This window comes from Aythya ferina, assembly GCF_964211825.1.
Source record: "Aythya ferina genome assembly, chromosome: Z".
NCBI classification, from domain to species: Eukaryota; Metazoa; Chordata; class Aves; order Anseriformes; family Anatidae; genus Aythya; species Aythya ferina.
The window spans coordinates 55396377-55416200 of record NC_140299.1 but is presented as its reverse complement, the minus strand read 5'-3'; the positions used below and the strand labels follow the sequence as shown (position 1 = coordinate 55416200).

Below are 19824 nucleotides of genomic sequence, written 5' to 3'. Positions count from 1 at the left end.
ATTTGAGGTTTAATGGCATTTTGAATGAAGGCTTCTTTTGGAAAGAAGTAGAGAATTGGTAGCTGTCAACGAGTATAGAAGAAATCAAATGCTCGTATTGGCCGACTGCTGTACGTAGGCTGGGAATTTATAAATTTTAGTATAAATGGAAACTGTAACAGTCACCTGAGAAGTTTTCTTACAGCTGATAGCTGTAGAGCTAATCATACTACGGACATGCATAAGGACAACTCAAGGAGAGAGAAGCAGACTGCTATTTCTGCCTGCCTTACTTCTGAAAAGTGGGTTGGGGATACATTTGTGGGTTTTGAGGGGAGTTTTTTGGGGCCGTACTGGGGAGCAGGTTTTCTCAATCTGACAAAGCTGATAGGTGACCTGATTGAAAACATAATTATGGTGGCCTGTACGCAGTTCCTTAGTGCTTCTGACACTCTTATTCCTCAGAATGAGAGGAACTTGCACTCCTGCACAAACTAGGGAGGTTTGCATACCAGGGGATATGGCAGCAGGGTTTATTTCGAGCTGCAGTCAGATCTGATACAAATCCACGGATAACTTAATATATATAATAATGAATTAATGTGGGTATATGAACCCTCTTACAAATTTTTGAATTGTTAGAAAGCGGGCTTTGTTTTGTTAAACCTCTTCTGAATACCAAGTTAGTTTCTGTAGTCTTTGTGTTCATGTTAGATATTCTGAGCTCTTGACTACGTTGCCATTATGCTTAAAGCAAATCAGTCTTGATTTTTATCTTGTTTGACAGCATTTTGTCTGTGTAATTTTCCTCCCATTAGATTTTTGGCAAACGGGGAAGAAGAAATATCAAATAGTTGTCTATGCAAGACTGTTTTTTGTTTCATGTTTTAGCATAGTTATACTAAGGACCGTCAAGAATTACATGTTGACATTTGTAATAGGAGAGCAGCAGGGAGCCCGTGCTACCATCCGTCAGCTCTTGACAGCATTGCATCAGAAGCCTAAATGGATGGGCATTTCAGCTGCAGGGCTTTTAGAGATAAACCTCTCCTTTTGACGAGGAGAAATTAGTGCTGCGTGATGCACATTGTTGTCTTTGTCTTAAGTGTGTGCAGCCGCTGACACGTCTCTGACATTGCAGTTGATTTGCTGCTTGGGCATATGTCGCCGGGGCTGGGGGAGGGGGCTTCTCTCTTTTGGGTTAGCTCTTTTTCACAACAGTGAGACAAGCATTTTGGTCCCTGTGAGAGAGAAAGAACTATTTTTTCCTCCCTCTATTATCCTTGTCAGTCTGGTGGTTTCGTCAAACGAAATTTCCAAGCGTTTTCAACTTTGAGTGGAGGAAAGCACCCTCGATTTTTAATTAAAATATCGATCCAAGACAGTTCGGTATCCCAGCTGTTAACCTGTAACTGTAGGATAGCTAAGCCTTGCTCTGATATTTATGCCTTTGTGGTCAGTGATAACGAATACGTCTTCTAAAATGTCCCTTTGGGATGTGCTTGAGAGTGGTGTTTTTTGTCTCTGTCTGGTGGGGCTATTCTGGCAGGGGGAGACAGAGCAGATGCAGCTTCAGTCTTACAGCTGGCAACGTACTCCTACTTCTTTGTTAACAAAATTGGAGCTGTTGAAATAGCAGTCTGCTGTCAGTCCCACTGGTGCTGGTCTTAAAGGCGTAAAGTGAATGATGGGACAGAAAGAGACGTGATTTAAAAATCCCTCAGAAGGAGACCTGACAATCAGGGCAGGATTCTTCAGGCTTTCCCTGTGTTGAGTGCAGGACCAGGCAGGGTCCATCCCAACAGAATTGTTTTATGGTTCTGAGGTGGTTCTGGTACTGAGGGACAGAAGCCTGCCTCTGCTCTCTTTGTTTCAGACTCCTTTGCCTGTCCTGTCTTACATCAGTGCTGTCCAGTAACTCTCACATGAGGAATCTTTTCTTTGCTAAGGCACCTTTGTTAGCTTTTAGAAACCAAGATTATCTCCTACCCATCAGTAATAGGAAGGGTTGGTTCCTATCAGCAGGTAAAATTGTTAGCAATACTTCGGGTTGTGTCTCATAAAGCTAAAAACAGGGGATGGAGTTTGTGCAAGTGAAAGTGTGCTTTTTTTTTTGCCAAGCATTAGCAAATTTCCGTGAAGAGAGTTGCACTGGATTGAATGTGCTAAGTGATGAGACCTTTCTAATTTGTCCTTCCCAATTATTCCATGTCTTCAGCTAATGGTAAAGCATTTGACATAGCGCCTGCCTTTGTGAGATCCTTGAGATGAGCAGGGTCAAGCACGTTTCTATTTCAGCACCCTATAGTCAATGAACTTTAGCAATTTTGTACTCTGAACTCAGATTGTACTTCAAAGATGACATAGGGTGCAGCTGTGTGAAATGTGTTTTAGCTGCTAGGGTATTACTGTCTTCTGGTTTAGATGTCTGACTTGAGATTCTAGTAACAGTTATTTTCCTGTCTTTCAGGTCTTGATAGCAGACGACTACTCAGATCCGTTTGATGCCAAAAGTGAGCTGAACAAAATGGTAAAAGGGGAGAATACTGGCTATATGGAACCGTATGAAGCCCAGAGAATAATGACTGGTAAGAAAATAAAATTACACATGATATTTAATTGCATTGCAGTTCACGTGGATATTAACTGCTGTGAAACAGAAATAGTACATACATTTGTGCAGATCTGTTTTGCATTTATCAGATTTCTTCAGCAGTTCCTTTTATCCTCATTATGAGGTAAAAATCGCTCTAGTGCCTTGCTGATTGTGTGCTTTCCTTTTCAGTTGGCAGCTCTGGCTTTGGGCCCTTATGAAAGATTAATCAGTAGGGAGAGACGAGGCTGTTGGATGCAAAGATCCTTTTTCCAGGAGAGAATAGTTAATGTGTGGAGGAACAATCTGTGAATGCTACTTAAATCTTGTTTGCTTACCAGCATTGGTGTTTTCATCTTAGAATTGTTTGGCTCTGAGCAATTAGTTCTCAAATGATTGTAATTTTTAAGAAATGAAAAAGCCTGGAAGTGAATGATTTTAATAAATGGTCAATCTGATGCCATGCACTCTGTGGTAGAATTTGGTTTAGTCAGGCTTGAAGTGTCTTTTACGTAGTGTCACGAAAAATACTGTCTTCCCAGATTTGCAGTTACATTGATTGGACGAAAGCAATCTTTATGTAAGGGTTTGGAAAGGCTTTTTGAGGAAAGGCTTGACTTGAGGCAAAGGCAGAAGCACGCTGAGAACGAATGCGTGTTTATAACAAGTTGTTATCTCCTGGCAGCCGTCCACATCTGCTGGCCTGGGCTGATACTTTTAAGTGTCTGTCCCCTCTATGCCAGACATTCAGAGAAAATCCCTCAGAATCCAGTTGCTGGTGTGTGGTGTGCTTAAAGTGTGGTTGCATATTTGCCATGTGCCTGTTCTGTGTGGGGATTGGATGTCCCAGTATAAATACCATGTATGAGGGAGGTCCGTGATCTAACTGTCTAACATGCTGTGTATCCTGGATGGAGTGAGATCCTGGCCTGGCTGCTACCACGCGTGTCTGAAAACAAGTACAGATAGCTGAGAAGATGCTGATTTCTAAGGATGCTGAAAAGAAGATGGAGTAGAGAGAAAGAAGTTACCTGTTAAGAAGATACTGGCATTGCCAATAATACCTGTATACCATATCCTAGCAAGAAATAGGTGAAGAAAGATTGCAGTCAAAGGAATGAAGGAAGAAACAACCCAAGATAACATCAGTGTGACTGGGGTTCCTTGTAAAGCTGCTACTCCAGGTTCTGACTTACTGGGCTAACAGCTCAAAAGGCTTTTCTCTCTGGAACAGCAGTATAAAACCTTTTTTTTCCCTTGAAATGACTGGGCTGTCTCTCCAAGTGTGTTGTATGATATTTCCATTGCTTTCCTAAGCATGCTTTCAATTCTTATTTTTCCATTAGTCTCAGTCTAGAGCCACCTTCTGCTGTGATTTTGGGACACGTCACAAGAACAGGCAAAGCGAGCTGTGTTGACATGTCAAGTGTCATTGCTTGTGTCTGGCCTGGGAGATGTTTCGTGCTTAAGAGAGTTCCCCAGAGGAGCGGTAGCTTGAGCCACTACATTCCAGAAGTGAAAGGATGAGACCCTGCCAAGCCAGGGTGGTGGTGCCCGTGACATCCAGGCTGCTCTGGATGTCATCCATTGTTCCCAGGCAGTGCTAGTGGAGGTAAAAAATAAAAATAAAAATAATAATAATAATAAAAAAAGGCCTAATCTGAGAGTGTACTCCCATCAGCCTGCGCCGGGTGTCAAATGATGCAGAAGGCTCTGTTTATTTTCTGTGGTAATCCTGTACCTGAGAGGAGGAAACGTTCCCCAAATTCATTTATATGGGTATATTGGAGAAAATCTGGGTGATTTTCTTCCCCCCATTAAAGTCCTTTAAGACTGTGTCACAGCCATGTGAGCTGGAAGGGATGGTGCCTTTCCACTGTCTCCTGACAACTGCATGTGTCAAGTCTGCTCTTCCAAGTATCTCTGCTTCTCAGAAGGAATTAATCGATGCTTCAGACCACATGCAATATTTGCAGTCAAATGCCAAATCAAGGCAACACAGAGCTCTGTGTTGGACCACAGACCTCATAAAACTTACCTTTGAAGAAGGATCCAATTTTAGATCATCACTCAGATGGAGATGTCAGCCTTTCAGGGTCTGGTAAGGAACGATAGCTACAGAGATGAGATAAGACTGCATCTGTTGCCCTTTTTAATTTGTCATTTGGCTTTGAAGGCAGCCTCTTACCTCCAACTCATGATTTTTGAGTACCAGGTGCCTGACATGGCATATGCCTTCATACAAAAATTAGCTTATTTAAATTGTGAGGTTGGTTCAAGTCTCAAACTAATTTGGAGCGACCTTACCCAAAGTGTGTGTAGATTTTATTTATTTTTCCGAGCGAAGAAGCAGCATTGTCATTGGTTTGGAAGCTGACATAAGCAGACAGTACATTGGTGCTTTGATTTCTTAGAGGCCGAGCTCATAGAAATACCTCAGCTCTGTGTCCTGCCTGGAAGTTTGAAGGTACACATTGTTTTCCTTCAGCTTTCTTAGGCATCACCTAGCACTGGGCCAGGGACCTCTGCCATTGCTTAGGGCTCTGGTCCCCATTTCATGCATCTGCTTCAGGTAGGAAGGGAGAAATCCATCCTCTTATGTCACACTGCTACAGGTTTTGGTGGGTGGCATTTCTGAAAATAGTCACCTTCCCTGAGAAGTAACATGTCGTGTGATATCCCTCATGTAGCAAGCACTGTGCTGGGAGCAGACGTCAGAAGACAGTTGTAACACTATGGATAATATACATGCTGTGCCTCTCTTCTGTTTGGGATAACTTCAGAGGCTACTTAAGGCTCTCTCAGGACAATCAGAGGCAGATGTTTGAGTCTGTGGAGGCAGGAGTGCCATTCTGTCCTTGATGCATTTCCTATGTGAAGTTAGTTGCAAGGTTGTCCTGGAACAGGGTGCGTTAGGTCTTGTAGGTGGGATGTATCAACCCTTGAGATTAGTGGAAGTATCAATGTGTGTCCCTTCGAGTCAATCCTGAATCAGCACAGCAGCATGCTGCCAATGTCCCTTGAAGACCAGAACATCTAAGTAGGTCATCTTCTAGATGTAAATGAAAAGCTGCAGTCTCCAGGATGTTGTCAAATCTGAAAGGAACGTGTCCTTCCCCATGCAAGCCTGGTGTGTGTAAAACAAATTGATCAGACCAGCTTGTGTACGTGCTCCAGGAGTGGGTGACTGCAGCAGGAGAAAGGTGTGTCCTTGATTTGAAGAGCTGAAAGAGATTTCCAGAGATGCTTTAGAGCATTTGGTTCATGGCACAGAGATTGCTGTTGTCTCGTGGTCTTTCCTGTGTTCAACATGTGCATCAGCCTAGCTGATGATATATCTTCACCATCAGCAAAGCTGTGCAGGTGAACATAAACTAAGCAAGTGCCTCCATCCAGAGGGACCTTAATAAATATGAGGCTGCACCAACAGGAGCTTTTTTTGAGGTTAAACAAGAGCAAAGGATATTGGAGAGGATTCCAAATGAAAATTTCTTGCCTCTCCTTTTTTTTTTTCTGTGTATTTATTATCCTGTCTCTGTACACATCATCCTGGCTATGCAGCAGAAGAGCAGTGAGCAAATTTAAGTGGCTGACTCCTGGAGATTTTGTGCTTTGGATGCAGAAAGGGTGCGGCCAGTGCTAGAAGCACAAATGCCTTTGTGCATGTTGCTGCTTTTTTTTTTTCTAGATACTGCAGTAAGAGTCTGTGCCTGAATTGTGGCTGAATCTCAAGCGCATGACAGGCAGCCTAGCCAGAGCAAGTGCATCTGTCTTAACTGGGAGCTCCCCATGGGCATGCTGGGAGCAGTAGGTCTGTCTTGCTGCAGGCTATCGCAGAAATGCTGGGAGTGTGAGGAAAACAGTATTCCCATGAACCTGCACCTACTTTAGAAGACCTTGGGTGTCAGTTTCCCTTGTAACTGGAGAGGCTGTTTTTTTGTACAGACATGTAACTTCATCTGAATAGTCACTATGGCACATTGGTGGTGAGTCAGTTCTTGTAAAATCATTCTTCCTTTACCAGGTTGCCTCTGGCATGTTGTTTGCTGGCGCCAAGTATACAGTTGCAAATAATGCAAAAGGAGTAATGATAATTATGTTGATAAATATTCGGCCAGATACATTAGCATGTAGAGCAATAGAAGTTCAGAACAAAAATTTCTGGCCTAATGAAGGTCACTGAGCCTAGCAAACCAGCCCGTGGTCTCTGGGCACTGTAGTGGCTCTGCAGTTTAAGATTTGCTGTCTGCTTGTACTGGAACACAAGGAACAGCTGTAGCCAGCACCTAAGAGTCATTGCGTTTGGCCACCAAGCTTGACAGTTGGCATAGTTTTGAAAAGACTTTAAGCTTGTTCCCTTGTGCTTATATTTGTGTGTGCTCCATTTATAGATTCTGTTTGAAGATCTAACATTTGGCTAGTCATGGCTAGATGTTGGCCCAAAATGAGAACTTACCCATCATCAACCCACTTCGTACGATATGTTGGATTCCTCACTAAAACTCACGTATTTATTGTCTCTTGGCAAATGGTGTGACCACATGTTGGTCGTTCTAGCACAGCAAGATTTTTCTTCACATGTGAGGTGGGAAGAAGTGTAAGGTAACTTCATTCTTGAAACTTGATGTGTGTTTTCTCTTAGTTTGCAGAGATTTGAAGAAGTTCAACAGCAGATCGAGGTGAGCTTGTGGCTAGCAACAAAATAGCTTTATTTACTTGTCAGTTCTGTAAAAGACTGCACTTGACATCTTGGAGAGCTCTTCCTCGAGCTAAGAAAGGGATATCTGACATGTCTTGAGCATACCAAGGTTTTGGAGCATGATGCTAGTGTTAGCATGTGTGTTTATAGAGCGTGGCCCTCACGTGCTGCTGGCCTGGAGGTGGTGCAGGACTCCCTGCAGCCCAGCAGCAGAAACGAGACCGTATGTTCTCAGCAGCTCTGCTCCTTCTTTAAAGCTTGCTAGAGCTAAAGTTAATGAGAAACCTCCTGGGCTCCAGAATCTATTTGAAGTTGTTTCTTGCTTTGTTGGAAATTCGGACAGAGATTTCATTCAGCAGTTACTTAGAGGAAAGCAGATGACAGGGAGGAGGCATGCCCCAAGAATCCCCCATCTATTGTGTAATGGGAAGCAATACAGAGGAGGACTTCTTCCTTTCCACTAGTTCTGATGTGCATACATTGAGGTACGACTGAAATAACGCTGGAGCTGCTTCAGCGTGAGTCCTCACCTCCTCTCAGAGCAGAGCGACAGATCTGGCATATGCTGTGAAACTGCATCACTTCAGGTTCGTTTCCAGTGGCCACTGGGGATACTTCGCACCCTGTTGGTGACTGCAGGGAGATAAGGGCGGAATGTGTGGGGTCTCATTTCTTGTGCTGGGAGGGACTGTGATGTGTTGTGGTTGCTAAAACTGGATGCATAACTGGGGGTGGAGACCAGCTGTACATAAAATGAATAGCATTTCTCTATATTTAACTCTGTCTCCCCCGCCTGAAATGATTTAAAGCATTCTTCCTAATGTTTAAAATTACGGTGCTGCTTGCTGCTCTGGTTAGTGCATACAATCTTACAAATGTATGGAGGAAAAAAAAAAAAAACAATAACAATGACAACAACAACAAAACACTAAATTTCTCTACTCTGTGCAGCTGAGTAAATGTAAATATATCCTTATCCTAAAAGAGCATCCTCTTTTGCCTCCCCATGCTTCCCTTCCAGTCTTGGTCTGGAACTGGAATTAGGAGGGGATCGAGTGTTTTGCTATTCCATGCATCAGATTTATGGGCCAGGACTCAACACTGGAGTCAGAATTGCAAAGGTACCAAGCCTGTGGTAATTTGTTGCTCCTAATTTATAGTAGGGAATGAATGTTAAGCTCTGATGCACAGGGTTTTGTTGCCTTAGTTTCAGTTCAAAAATATACTGCCCAAAATAGGTTTAAACCAAGATTGAAATAACTTTTTTTTTCTTCTGTTTTAACGCTTTAATCTTCTCCTTATGAGTAGATGCAGTCTGGAAACGGACTAATGGTAAGACGCGAATCACAAGCCTTACTTCAGAAATGTAAATTAACTTCTTTGGGGTTTCTGTCACTTCCCATTAATACACAACCATTTGCACAAAGTAAGAGGAACAAGGTATCCCGAACTTTGGAAAGGTATGTCAGCATCATTACAGACTGAGAGTACATGTGGAAGAAACTTAACTCTTGACATTTACTTGTTTAGTGTCTGATGAATCTGGCTTGTGTTCTTCTGCAGAAAGCAAAGTGAGAGAGTGAGTGCTTGGGTGGCTGGGGAAGACAAGCCATCAAGCTCAAAATGCTACTAAACCCATGCCCTCAGTTTGAAAGACTCCCTGCATCATGTTCTGTTTATACAAAGCACTAGTTTTAAGCCACTTTGATCAAAAGGGCTACTTAGACACAACCTATTTGTTTTCCTGATGTGAGCAATGGCTGTAACATACGATGGTGCTTCTTGCTTGGTACCTGTGTGACTTGAACACGGGTCTCCCCACTCCGTCTTCCCCTTCCACCTCACCTTCTGGCAAGTTGCAGATTTTCAGTCAGCTTTACTTCAGAGCGGTGATTCTTTTACATTGGATGTGAGCTGCAGGGATGCTCCTGGCAGCAGTGCGAGAAGCACTGAGGTTCCACGCAGCCCAAGAGCACTGGTCATTTTACAACTCTAGCAGCTGGTATTTGAAAAATACACAAGAGAACTGTGACCCTACAGTGAGAAGAATTGACGAGGCCTGAATTTACTGGAAATCTTGGAAATCTTCTGGCTACAAAGATGAGAGAGCTTTCATGACTGGATGGCAGGAACAGAGCCTGTGTAACCTCTCCTGGCCACATCGCTGGCCCTGCGTAGAGCAGCAGATTGAACAAGATGACTTCTTGAGGTTCTCACTTGTCCCACACCCTGCGACTGGCCTGTCAGCTATTCTGTGACACTGAGAAACAGCTTTGGGAACCAGGGTATTCCAGCTTATGGGATATACATCTTTGTTTGGATTGAGTACATATTCAGCTTTGCTACTGCACTACTGTGCTCCTAGCACTGATCTTTTTGAACGTAATCCCTGGAAAGACAAGACTGGTGTTTGCAAGGCGTAAAGAAGCAACCTGCTGAGATACAGCTTGAGGAGAGGCTGCACTGGGCCAGCACATGCATGCCTTCACAATGTTGGTGGGAACTCTGGCAGCTCTCCAGCTGGAAATATGAAGGAAATGTAGCTGACTGGTGCCATTCTGGTCGGCAGAGAAATGAAGGGAGCACTGTAAGCTCTCCCTGTAGGCTCTGGCTGGGAAGGATGTTACCCTGTACTGGCTGGAGGACATCAGTGGTATATCTTGCTGACTTCTAAGGTCAGCCCGTGATCTTCCTAGCGAGATCCTGTTGTTCTTCTGGAACAGTTCTCAAGAGAAAAACAAAGGGCTTGTTACGTGAAGGGTCAGCAGCTTGAGAGAGAAGCGAGCTGTTGTGGTTGAGCATTACAAGGATTTGATAACTGGAGCTGGAACAGTGATGCTCAAGCAAAATAGGAGACTGGCAGCACTTCTACATCTCCTTCCAACAGTCCCTTGACTCACTGAAATGATCCTTCAGTTCTTCATTGTTTAGTTTTACTATTATCTTTCTACTTGAAAAAAAAAGCTACTTGAGAAGTGGCTTTTAGCAAAAGGAAGCGTGGTTACTAGACTCGAAGCCCATGTGAAAATGTGTGAGAGCAGCATTTTCATAAGTACCTTAGTACCAGGATTACAACTCTGGTAACAGATACCTCTACTCTAGCTTTGACTTTCTTTAAAAACAAACAAAAAAAGTGGTGGACATTACCTGTGCTATGAGGTGAAAAGGAATTTGTACCTCTATCTCAGCTCGCTGTGCTGAAGACAAAGGTCTTTCTTGGGAGTAGCTTTTTTTTGAACTGTTGAAGTTTTTCTTTCTCAGAAGTATTCTCTACTATCCCTTCATATTATATTCTTTGTCATTCCAGTAACTATGTTTTTTCACTATATTGTACAGAAATGTTAAGCCAGCTTAGAGCAAAACAAGTTGGTACGCTATGTACTAGTTAAGCATGTGGTGAAGATAACATAATACTTCTTGGAAGATGATATCTCTTCAAATTGTAATATTTTGTCATTTACATGCCTAGCTTACTGGTAAATGGATAGTTGTTTCTTTTTTTTTTGCCTGCTGGCTTTTTGTCCAAACTCTCAAGTTCTGTAGTGGCAAAACAAGAATGGCATATTTAGGTAAATGGAGTCTGTTCTGACATCAGCTGTTAATTTGCATCTTTTTTGGTTTTGCAACCCAAACCAAAGGAGATTTTCTTATCCTTAAAAGTAAATGAGGGTTGAAGATTCAGACAGTTCTTCCTGCTTGCAACAGAGGCTGAACGTCTTGCTGCATCAGTGTACCAGCTTTTTAATACGGCTTCACAGTCGTGTCATAAAATGGGCTTATAACTTCAGCAGGAACTGTTCAGAAACCCAGCCTTTGTGCTCTGTGCATTTTATGTGGGCTTGCAACACAACATACAGCTTCTTGCCCTGTCTGGTTTCTGTCTATGAAGAGTTCTGCTTGACAGGGCTCTTTTGGAGGTGCTAACGTACCTATGCAGGCTCAGCTGTTCACTGACACTGTGGTTGCTAAAATGATTAGAGGCTATTCTTTGCAGGAGCAGCCTGCCCTTTCTAGCTGGGGGCAGACAACCCTCTTAGGTTTTTGGTCTGTGCTGATATGCTGCTATGTGCACTTGTTTCTGTCATCCCTTCCAAACAAAGCTCTGGTACCTGGCGGTGTGTTGTGTTACCATGACTGGATTTCTTGAGCACTATCAACCTGTGTGAAAAGAAGATGGGGATACTCGAGCTTGGTGTGAACTTGCTCTTGGTCTTGCCTTGCTCAGTGTTGTCACCTGTCGGTGGCATGGAGTGGAAGAGTTGGCATACAACTTGGCATTATGAAGCAGGATGTAGGTATGCAAAACTGGTGCCATTATAGGTCAGACTAGCAATTAAGAACAAACGAGGCAAACTCTGGGGAAATAAGTCTTGCCTCGAGAAAATCAGGACTTGTTTTCAATTCTGCATACATTTTCTGTGGAGTGGAAAAAGTGAAGGTCTGTCAAATTGTTGCATCTGTCTGGGATGGACTGCAAAGCAGTAAAATATGATGACAGACCTGAGCCCTCGTGAGCTTTTCCTAGGTGCTGGAGCAGTTGTTAAGGCCATCATGCAGCCCCAGGTGAGCAAGAAGGTGTTTGTTCTGCTGCATCAATTGAAGTAAAAAGAAGATGGAGAGAAGGGACAAAATGTCTTTCAGATCTACCATTGCTTTTGTGTGTCCTGAATAGGACTTACTGCAACCAACACAGCTTCTGCAGTGGATGAGGTTTTGTGCTTTAAGAATGCTTGCATGCACGCTCGTTACTGGTGCAGAAGCATGTACTGGAAAATAAGAGTAACTGGAAAAATTATCAGAAAGTGTTGACTCAGTCATACGCAGCAAGATCATGGCTGGAATGGATTTCTATAACATGGCACTTTCTGACCTGACCTCAGTGGAAAATACCAGATGTTACCCTTCATGATTTGTGATGCTTTTGTTACAAAGAGGGAAGAAGAGAGCTGATTAATGGTGTTTGCATGACTGTGGTTTGGTTTCCCTAAAACTGGGGTCTGTTCTTAATGATGCTCTGCTGAATGCTAGTCAGATTTATTTGCTGCTGTTAGATATCTGTGCAAGCACAAACGCTGTTGAATGATGATGTGATAGACTGTATGCTTTATAGCATTTTGTCAATAGCTGCATGCATTCAAACACCTCTTCAGGGTCTGTATTGTTGTATGAATGTATTGTGCCAAGGGGAAAAAAAAACACAGTACCACAATAGTAACAGATTTCTTTGTGACTGGTCTTTCAACTAAAAATCAGTATCTAATGAGGGGTTGTCTGAGCAGCGTGACAACTACAGATAAGTCTGCAAACAAGCACGAGGTAGTGGGTAAGAGCAGCTGGACAGCGCGGTACCGAGCTCTTGATGTTTGGAAATGCTGGGGACTGGTTTCTCTTTCCATCAGTCGCTTGCTAGGCTGATTCAATGGGTGGAGGAATCACCTGCCAAGGGGGTGAGTGGAAACATTTTCTCAGTATTTTTGGTGTCCATATCCCTGCTGCTTTCTCAGTGCTAGCAAGTTAGCTGTCTTTTACTTCATGCAAGGCCTTGGATTAGGAGAAGCAGAAATCCATGATGGGTTGTGATGACACCAGAGAAGTGTTCCTGGTCAGCTCAGCTCACGAGGAGGTAGAAGTCTAAGCAAAACCACTTCTGTCTTCACAGCTGAACAGCAAATCTAGCCCCTTCTTCATTGTGTACATTAATGACTCCTGTATGCTTGTGCAGGTCTGTGCTGGGCATGGAGCTCACTGAACATTCTAACATTTGTAGTTACATCTGAAGCCTTTTGCTTTCAGCAAGATTCATTACAAGTCCTCAGGTACTGATCAGAGCTCCTGGACTGTGCCAGTAGCTCAGTTTGGGTGACGGGGCAGAGAGGCTGCAGCTAGAACAGCACTATCCTTGGGAAAGCAAGCCAAAGTGGGCAAAACTGTAAATGATGTTTGTAGCTGATCACTATTTTTTTTTTTTTTTTAGTTTTCAAAACTGCACTTAATCACTGTGGCTGTTCTTGAAGCACATAGGAAAAAACAGACTGTTTGGTATGCAGATGCTGTGTGGCTTTTAAGTCCTGCCAAAGGAGGAAACGTGTGACGAAGTACTGATAGTGCCTGCTCTTGCTGGAATCCTGGTCAGAGGGAAAGATCTCCTGCAGTAGATATTACTTCCAAAGCTTTGGCTCCTCTTTGTTTTCAGGGTGTTTTTATGAATAATGACTAACAGGGAGAAAATAAATTCAAATGGAAGTTAGTCATCAGGGGAGCTTCAGGCTATATGTTTGAGCTCGCGTTTCTGTTGTGTTTTTTTTTTTTTGTAAATCACAGTTGACACAATCATGCACAGGCTAGATATTTCATTTGAAACAATGTGTAATGCACATTTCTGTGAATCTGACCGTGCAGCCTCTGTGTCCTTGGAAGAAATCTTCTCCAGGAGTTTTTGAGCAGCAGCCTTTCTCTCAGTGCTGCACTCCGTATGGAGAATGCTGTCAGGTGGCTAAAACAAGATGAGAGCGCATCTCATCTGGCTGAGAACACACCTTGTCTGGCTTTCGTTAAATCTGAATGGTTCTGGCTACGAGAATCTACTGCCTCTGTCTGCCACATACTTTATTTTGTTCCTGTGAGCAGCGTCGTCCCCCCTCTATCACTGGTCAGTTAGGTCTGCAGGGAGGCCTCCATCCACTTCGCGCTTTTTCCCAGGTAAAGCCAAGTTTAAAAGTTAGTGACATCTGGACAAAGGAGTTTTCTTAAACCTCCAAATATTGGGAACAATTTACATATTTTTTTCTTGATTAAAAAAAAAAAAACAGCTCACTTTTGCTCACATTTGGATATATCTATATCTATAATATATATACGTTGCAATATCTTCTTGAGCGCAGATACATATTTATGCCCACTAAAACGCTTGTTGCTCAGTGCTTGCCTTGTTCCATGCTTTTGAGTAAGCTATTTGCCTGTCCAAGTCTGCTTATTGATGAGATTCAAGACAATATCTCTTGTGTGAAGGCACTGAGCTGCAGCTGCGTTATGAATGGGTTCTCCTTCCACTCCCCGCACCTCTCAAGGTGATTCCTGTCAAGGGACAGGACGGTGTGGCTGAAGAGAGCTGGCAAGGGGCTTGTGAGCACTGGCAGCAGCCGTGAGCTGCAAGGCTGATCAAACTGCAGGAAGCAGCAGTCACGTTTGCTGCACAGCTCTCTGCCCTGACACCGGGGAGTGTTAACCTGTTTAAAATACCCACCGCGTTGGAATTAAAATGTCCTTCAATGAGAATTGATTCTGGTTGTGCTAGCCTTAGAGCATTCTGTGGGGGGGACACTGGTTTGTTTCACGGGGCAGTGATAACCACGGTGCTCACAGCTGTACATGGAAATACCAGTGCTGTGCTCTGCCTGCATGCTCTGTGCCCAAGAGGGCTTCCACCCCGAATAAAGAGAGCATCCTTTCTCCTCTTTTAGGTCTTTCTGAGAAATGTGTAGTGAGTAGCTGGCTGAGCAGCAGCAACGCACCTCTGAAATATGCAGTCTGCAGAAATTTTGAATTTTAAGATGTCAGATGTAATTTTTAACCACGGCTCATTTAACAGAAAATGGGATGTTTGGGGGGTGGGGGTAGAGTTTGTAGAATAAACTTCTGCCTTCAGGGAACTGATGAAATTTAATTTTTAATTTCATTGCATCTGCCATAAAATAATTGTGTATCCAAGGGCAGTTTTCATGTGCTTAGGTAACGATACTGCTGCTCTTCCAATCCACCAGGATTTAGGCTTTCTTCCTCTGTGCCTTGTTTTAAATCAGTGTCCCTCCACTCCCCCGGGTATCCCCCAAAGAAGAACATGTACCTCCTGTTGTCTTCAGCAGAGTATGTTTGCCTGTTTTATTTTGGAGCACAGTATCTGTGAAGGATATGGATGCTTATTGCTGCTGGTTTATTGATACTTGGGACTTCTTCCCTCTTGCCCTTGCTCTGACCCGCAGAATACTTCGTCAGGGCTGCTGGGATGTGAAGGAGCTCCACGTGCCTTTCCCTGGGGGAAGGAGTCACACCTGCAGTCCAGGAGGATTTCTGTCGTGGCGCAAGCTGTGTCAAGCCATTGCTTTTCACATCGAGGGATTACGCCAAGCTTTCAAACCACAGCAGGAGAGCAAACACCTCTTGTTCATCCCTGGAAAACAGCTCACTTCTGAGTCATTTGGCTTCTGTTTAGAAGGAAAACTGAGGGAAGATCTTTCCCTATCTAGCCTTTCCTGCAGGGTAAATGGGATTTTTAAGCACTGGGAAGCAGTTGCTTCAGTCCAAAAGCAAAACAGCCCTCACAGTTAACGGGGGGTCGTTGGTGCTCCCTGCTGCCCAGCAGCTGCAGACATCAGTCTGGACCTGGGAGCAGAGCAGAAAGCAACCTGAGTTCTGGTGGTCTGGGGTGAAATTTGAGCAGAGGTGAAACTCAGCTTCTGTTTTGAATAGACGTTGCGCTGACACGGTGGGAACTCTGCAGCCTCGGTTCTGAAGTGTTTCCAGATGATCTTACTGAGATAGGCATGAAAAGAAATGTTTATGGGGAGGCTTGGGAAAAAAGCAAGCAGTTGGCTGGCCTGTTTATGGAGGGGGAAAGGAAACAGATTCAGTGGGAGTAAATAAATGTTCTTCTGTCAAGGTGATCTTTGCATTAGCATCTGTCTGACGCCTGCGGCTAGTCACTGGCTGGTGCGTGGCCTGGTGCAAACAGCTCGCTGACCTGCTCAGAGGTTACTCGCCCCTGCAAGCTGCAAGAGCAGTGTGTGCAGAGGGCAGAGGTTCAAAAACAATTCAACAAGGCTGTTCCCTGGTGAAGAACAACATATGACAACGTATTGTCCACAAGTAGGCTTTGTTCCTGAGTTATGTTCTCAGGTACTCTTTTTTTTTTTTTATGAATTGTGGTGCTCTTCTAGTTATCCCAGGGCTGTTGATAGAAACCAGAGTGCTACAGCAAGCCCCCCAAACACCTTGCAGGCTGCCCTCTGGAGCTTTTGAGCATGAAATGTTCAGATCCACGTTTTGAAAGTTGTGCTGTGACTATCCCAGATGAATACAGGTTAGTCTGTTCCCCGGCTGCTGAGTGCTCTCACTATTTAGGTCCTTGTGTTTGTACAGCAGGAGACTGAGATGCAAACAGCGGACCAAAGCAAAGGATTGTTGTTTGCTTGCTTCTAATTAAATATTCAGACCTTTCCACTGGTAATTGTGTCATTTTTCTGTGTGCCTTGAAAACTCGATTCCAGGAAGATCTGTAATTTCCCGAAATAATTGCTTCAGTACTAATAAGACCTTTTGTAGCTGGAGTTATCCAGGAGGTTTGAGTGGTACAAATGTACCAACATCACAGTGGCATTCCTCCAGGCTGGTTTTAGTTTGTTGTGCCAGGCTGCCTTCTTGCTGTGTGTAAGCAGAAAGCTACATCCAGGTCGCTAAGACTGAAGCTGTTCAAATGCTGACTTTTGGGAGGAGGGGTGTCACCGTGTACAAGAGACCCACAGTCTGAGTCCAGAGAGAGGAGGACAGAAAGCCTTACATGTGTGTTCTGTAAACAGCTCTGTCCTGCACAGTCCTCCCCCAGCACAGTGTTCAGATGTTTCTGTGCACTAAATGAATGAACGGTCTGCTGTGTTTAATTCAGATGGCTGTGCATCTGATCAAAGTCAAGTGCGTGCGTAAAGGGCTGAAAAATCATTGCACGTTCACTCAGCTGACAGCTATTGATCGGGGCATGGAGCATTGCAGAGTGTTTTGTCTCCTGCTCTAGGACAGAGGGCGAAGCTCTATCCACCAGTATGAGCTTAAATTCTGCGGTGATCTCTGTACTGGTGACTGGATGTGAGTGTAACCCCAAGTGCTCTGCAGGGTCCCAGCAACAGCTTTCTGTCACCTGTCCTGCTCCCAGTCCTGTCAAGGACAAAGATTGTTCAGAGCCCTTGCACTTGGTTTGCAAAGTGTCAGTGCTGGCTTTTCAGAAGCTGGTATGGCATGATTGCAATACCATTTCCAGTGTGTTACATTCATAGTCTGATCTGGCTCACTAGAATAAGATTTTGGTGGTAGAGAAAACAGCTGCGGGTCTGTTAGGACAGTCTAATTACGCTATAAGTCTCTCAGTGGGGCATGAAGGCATTACTGTTTGCTGTCAGAGTGTTAAGGAAGCTCGTGTGCCTTATGTTGTCACAGATGCTGCAAAATCCTTGTGTGTAAAATGTTGAAAAGCTTTTCCTGTAGAAGAGCAGGGTTGGAAAAATCAGGGGATTCATCCGATTTCCTGCTTTGTCTCTTGCAGGCTAGAACCAGGATTAGCCAACATGAGGACTTATCCAAAGCCCAGAGTTCTGGTTGCCAGTGCTTCTTCTGTCCTCATAACATGTCTCTAAAGGGCTCTAGGGGAATTACCACATCTGCCTGAACAGGAGGCTCCCTTTTGGCATATCGGCTGCAGGCAGGCAAGATGTGTTTCTGCCGTGATGCAGGAACCTCTGGTTCTACTGCCATCACTTACAGACCTGCCCAACGGAGTCTTTAGCTCGCTGCCTCTCACCAGACAAGAAAACAACAATTTTCTCACAAGTGCTTCATGTCAATTCTTCTTACACAGCTGTTGCAGGAGACCTCCTGCGTTTTGTTTTACAGTTTCTGTAAGCAAGTAGCACTGCCTTCAGAATTTCTTTTGCTTTTCTGCATAGCTGTTTTCTTGATAACATATCCCCCAATTCTCTCCAAGCTCGCCTCAGGAATACAGTGCACCAGTGAGTAATGCTGGTGGGTTACTTAAGACTATTAAAAAGTTTACAGCTGGAAAGATTGCCGTGAGGTTATCTGTGTGTCAAGTGGTGCTCGAGGTTTCTGTACGTGCATTTTTGTCAGAATTGCTCACCATCTGGGAAGAAAAACGTGAAGTTCAGCCATCATCCATCACAGGAACTTGTCCTCCAGATGTCTCAATTTCTGGACCTTGCTGGTCAGGTTCTATGTTTTATAAAGGTGTCCAGGCTCCTGGGGCCTGATTCTGTTATATAATGCTAATCCGAGAGAATAAGAATTACTTGTGAGTGTCTTCCAGCCCGCTAGCGAAATTGGCTCTTTCAAAATTTCAGTTGCTTCTTTTTCTACAACCTAATTAACCAATGAGCATAATTCCATAAAAAGCACTCCAAATATCAGCAGTAAGAGGATAAAAAGATAGAATTAATAAATCAGGAATTCAAAGTACTAAAATGTGAACTGAGAACAGTTACATATAGCATATATAACTGAGAACTGTTATATATAACTGAGAACTGTTATATATAACAGATACAAGTCTTCCACACTGTGTTCTTCATGTACTTTTCGTTGCCATTGCTGTTTTCACAGTGGAAAAATATGCTTGACCTTTTACGTGCCCAAAGTCAGCCTTCAAATAAAGTACAAATAATACAGTTTTGGACTCCCTGGTCAGTCCAGTGACTGTTTTAGTACTCAGAGCTGTCGTTGTTAGAGGTTGCATGGAAACTTTATTCTTAAATATTCAAGTCTGCACTGAGCTATCAGTGTCTAATATTGTTTGTGGTACAGTATCAACTTTGCTGCCTGCTGTTGAAAGCAGCTGTTTTATATTTAACTTCAGAAATTTTACTGTTCTGCACGAATGTGCTTCCAATGTATTACATAAAAGATGGACTTGCAAGCAAATTTACAGGAAGCTGTAAAAAGACCATGTATGTCAGTCAGCCTGTGTATCTGTGTGTATGTATACTCTCTCTTCCACTTCTTCAATTTCCTGAAGTTATGGTCTTTTCTAGAGACAGTTTTCTTCTTTAGAATCAAACATTTGACGTTTTTTAATTGTAGTCCCTGACCACAAGGCATGAAATAGTAGGTTACAACCTTCTATTAGGAGGTCATCTTTTCTGTGCAGACTGATGTTCTACTTCTGTGGGTAAAAGAAAAATGTTGAGCATAGGCTCCTGTATTAAAATAATCTTACACACCAGAAGCCAGTGGATAAACTGTGTTTAGCACTCCAAAATCAATATAAAATCTCTGATTTGGTGGAATCATGCCTTTGTTCCTCAGTAGTGTGCTCTTCTTGGTATAAAACTGTCTGGCTTCACAGTACAGAAAGAGAGACAGGCGCAGGCCACATTTGTGGCTTAGAAGCAATGCAGTGCATATGTCCAGGAGATTTCAAGAGAGTATCAGCAGTGTGTTTTTCTTAATGTGAAAGTTTTTCTTAGTGCAGCATGATGTCATTGAGCAAAATTATCTTAGAAAAGTAGTTGAAACAAGGACTGTTTTATTTCTGGCAGGTCAAAAGCACACGTCTTTTCAAATAACTTACCCTTTAAGGTACTCTTTCCCAGGTTTTCCTTGTATTTGAAGGTGGTGATGTGGTTATCATTTGTAACTAGGAATCATCCTGACCTGCCTTCTTGTATTTAGATCATTGGCTTTAGTGTAGGTTTCATCAGATTTACTTGTAATGCATTAATTTATTTTTTTTTTCCAAGCAAGAAGGCCATTGACTTCGTGTAGATCTTTCACTGTA

At 43.4% G+C, this 19824-nt stretch overlaps 1 protein-coding gene across 1 annotated transcript in view; it reads left to right on the top strand.

The window, feature by feature from the left end:
• The window catches only part of SHB (SH2 domain containing adaptor protein B), a 75490-nt gene that overhangs the window by 19608 nt on the left and 36058 nt on the right, over window positions 1–19824 (top strand). The window contains 1 exon segment of the mRNA XM_084504179.1: window positions 2450–2567. Coding sequence (XP_084360305.1) covers window positions 2450–2567 — 118 coding nt within the window.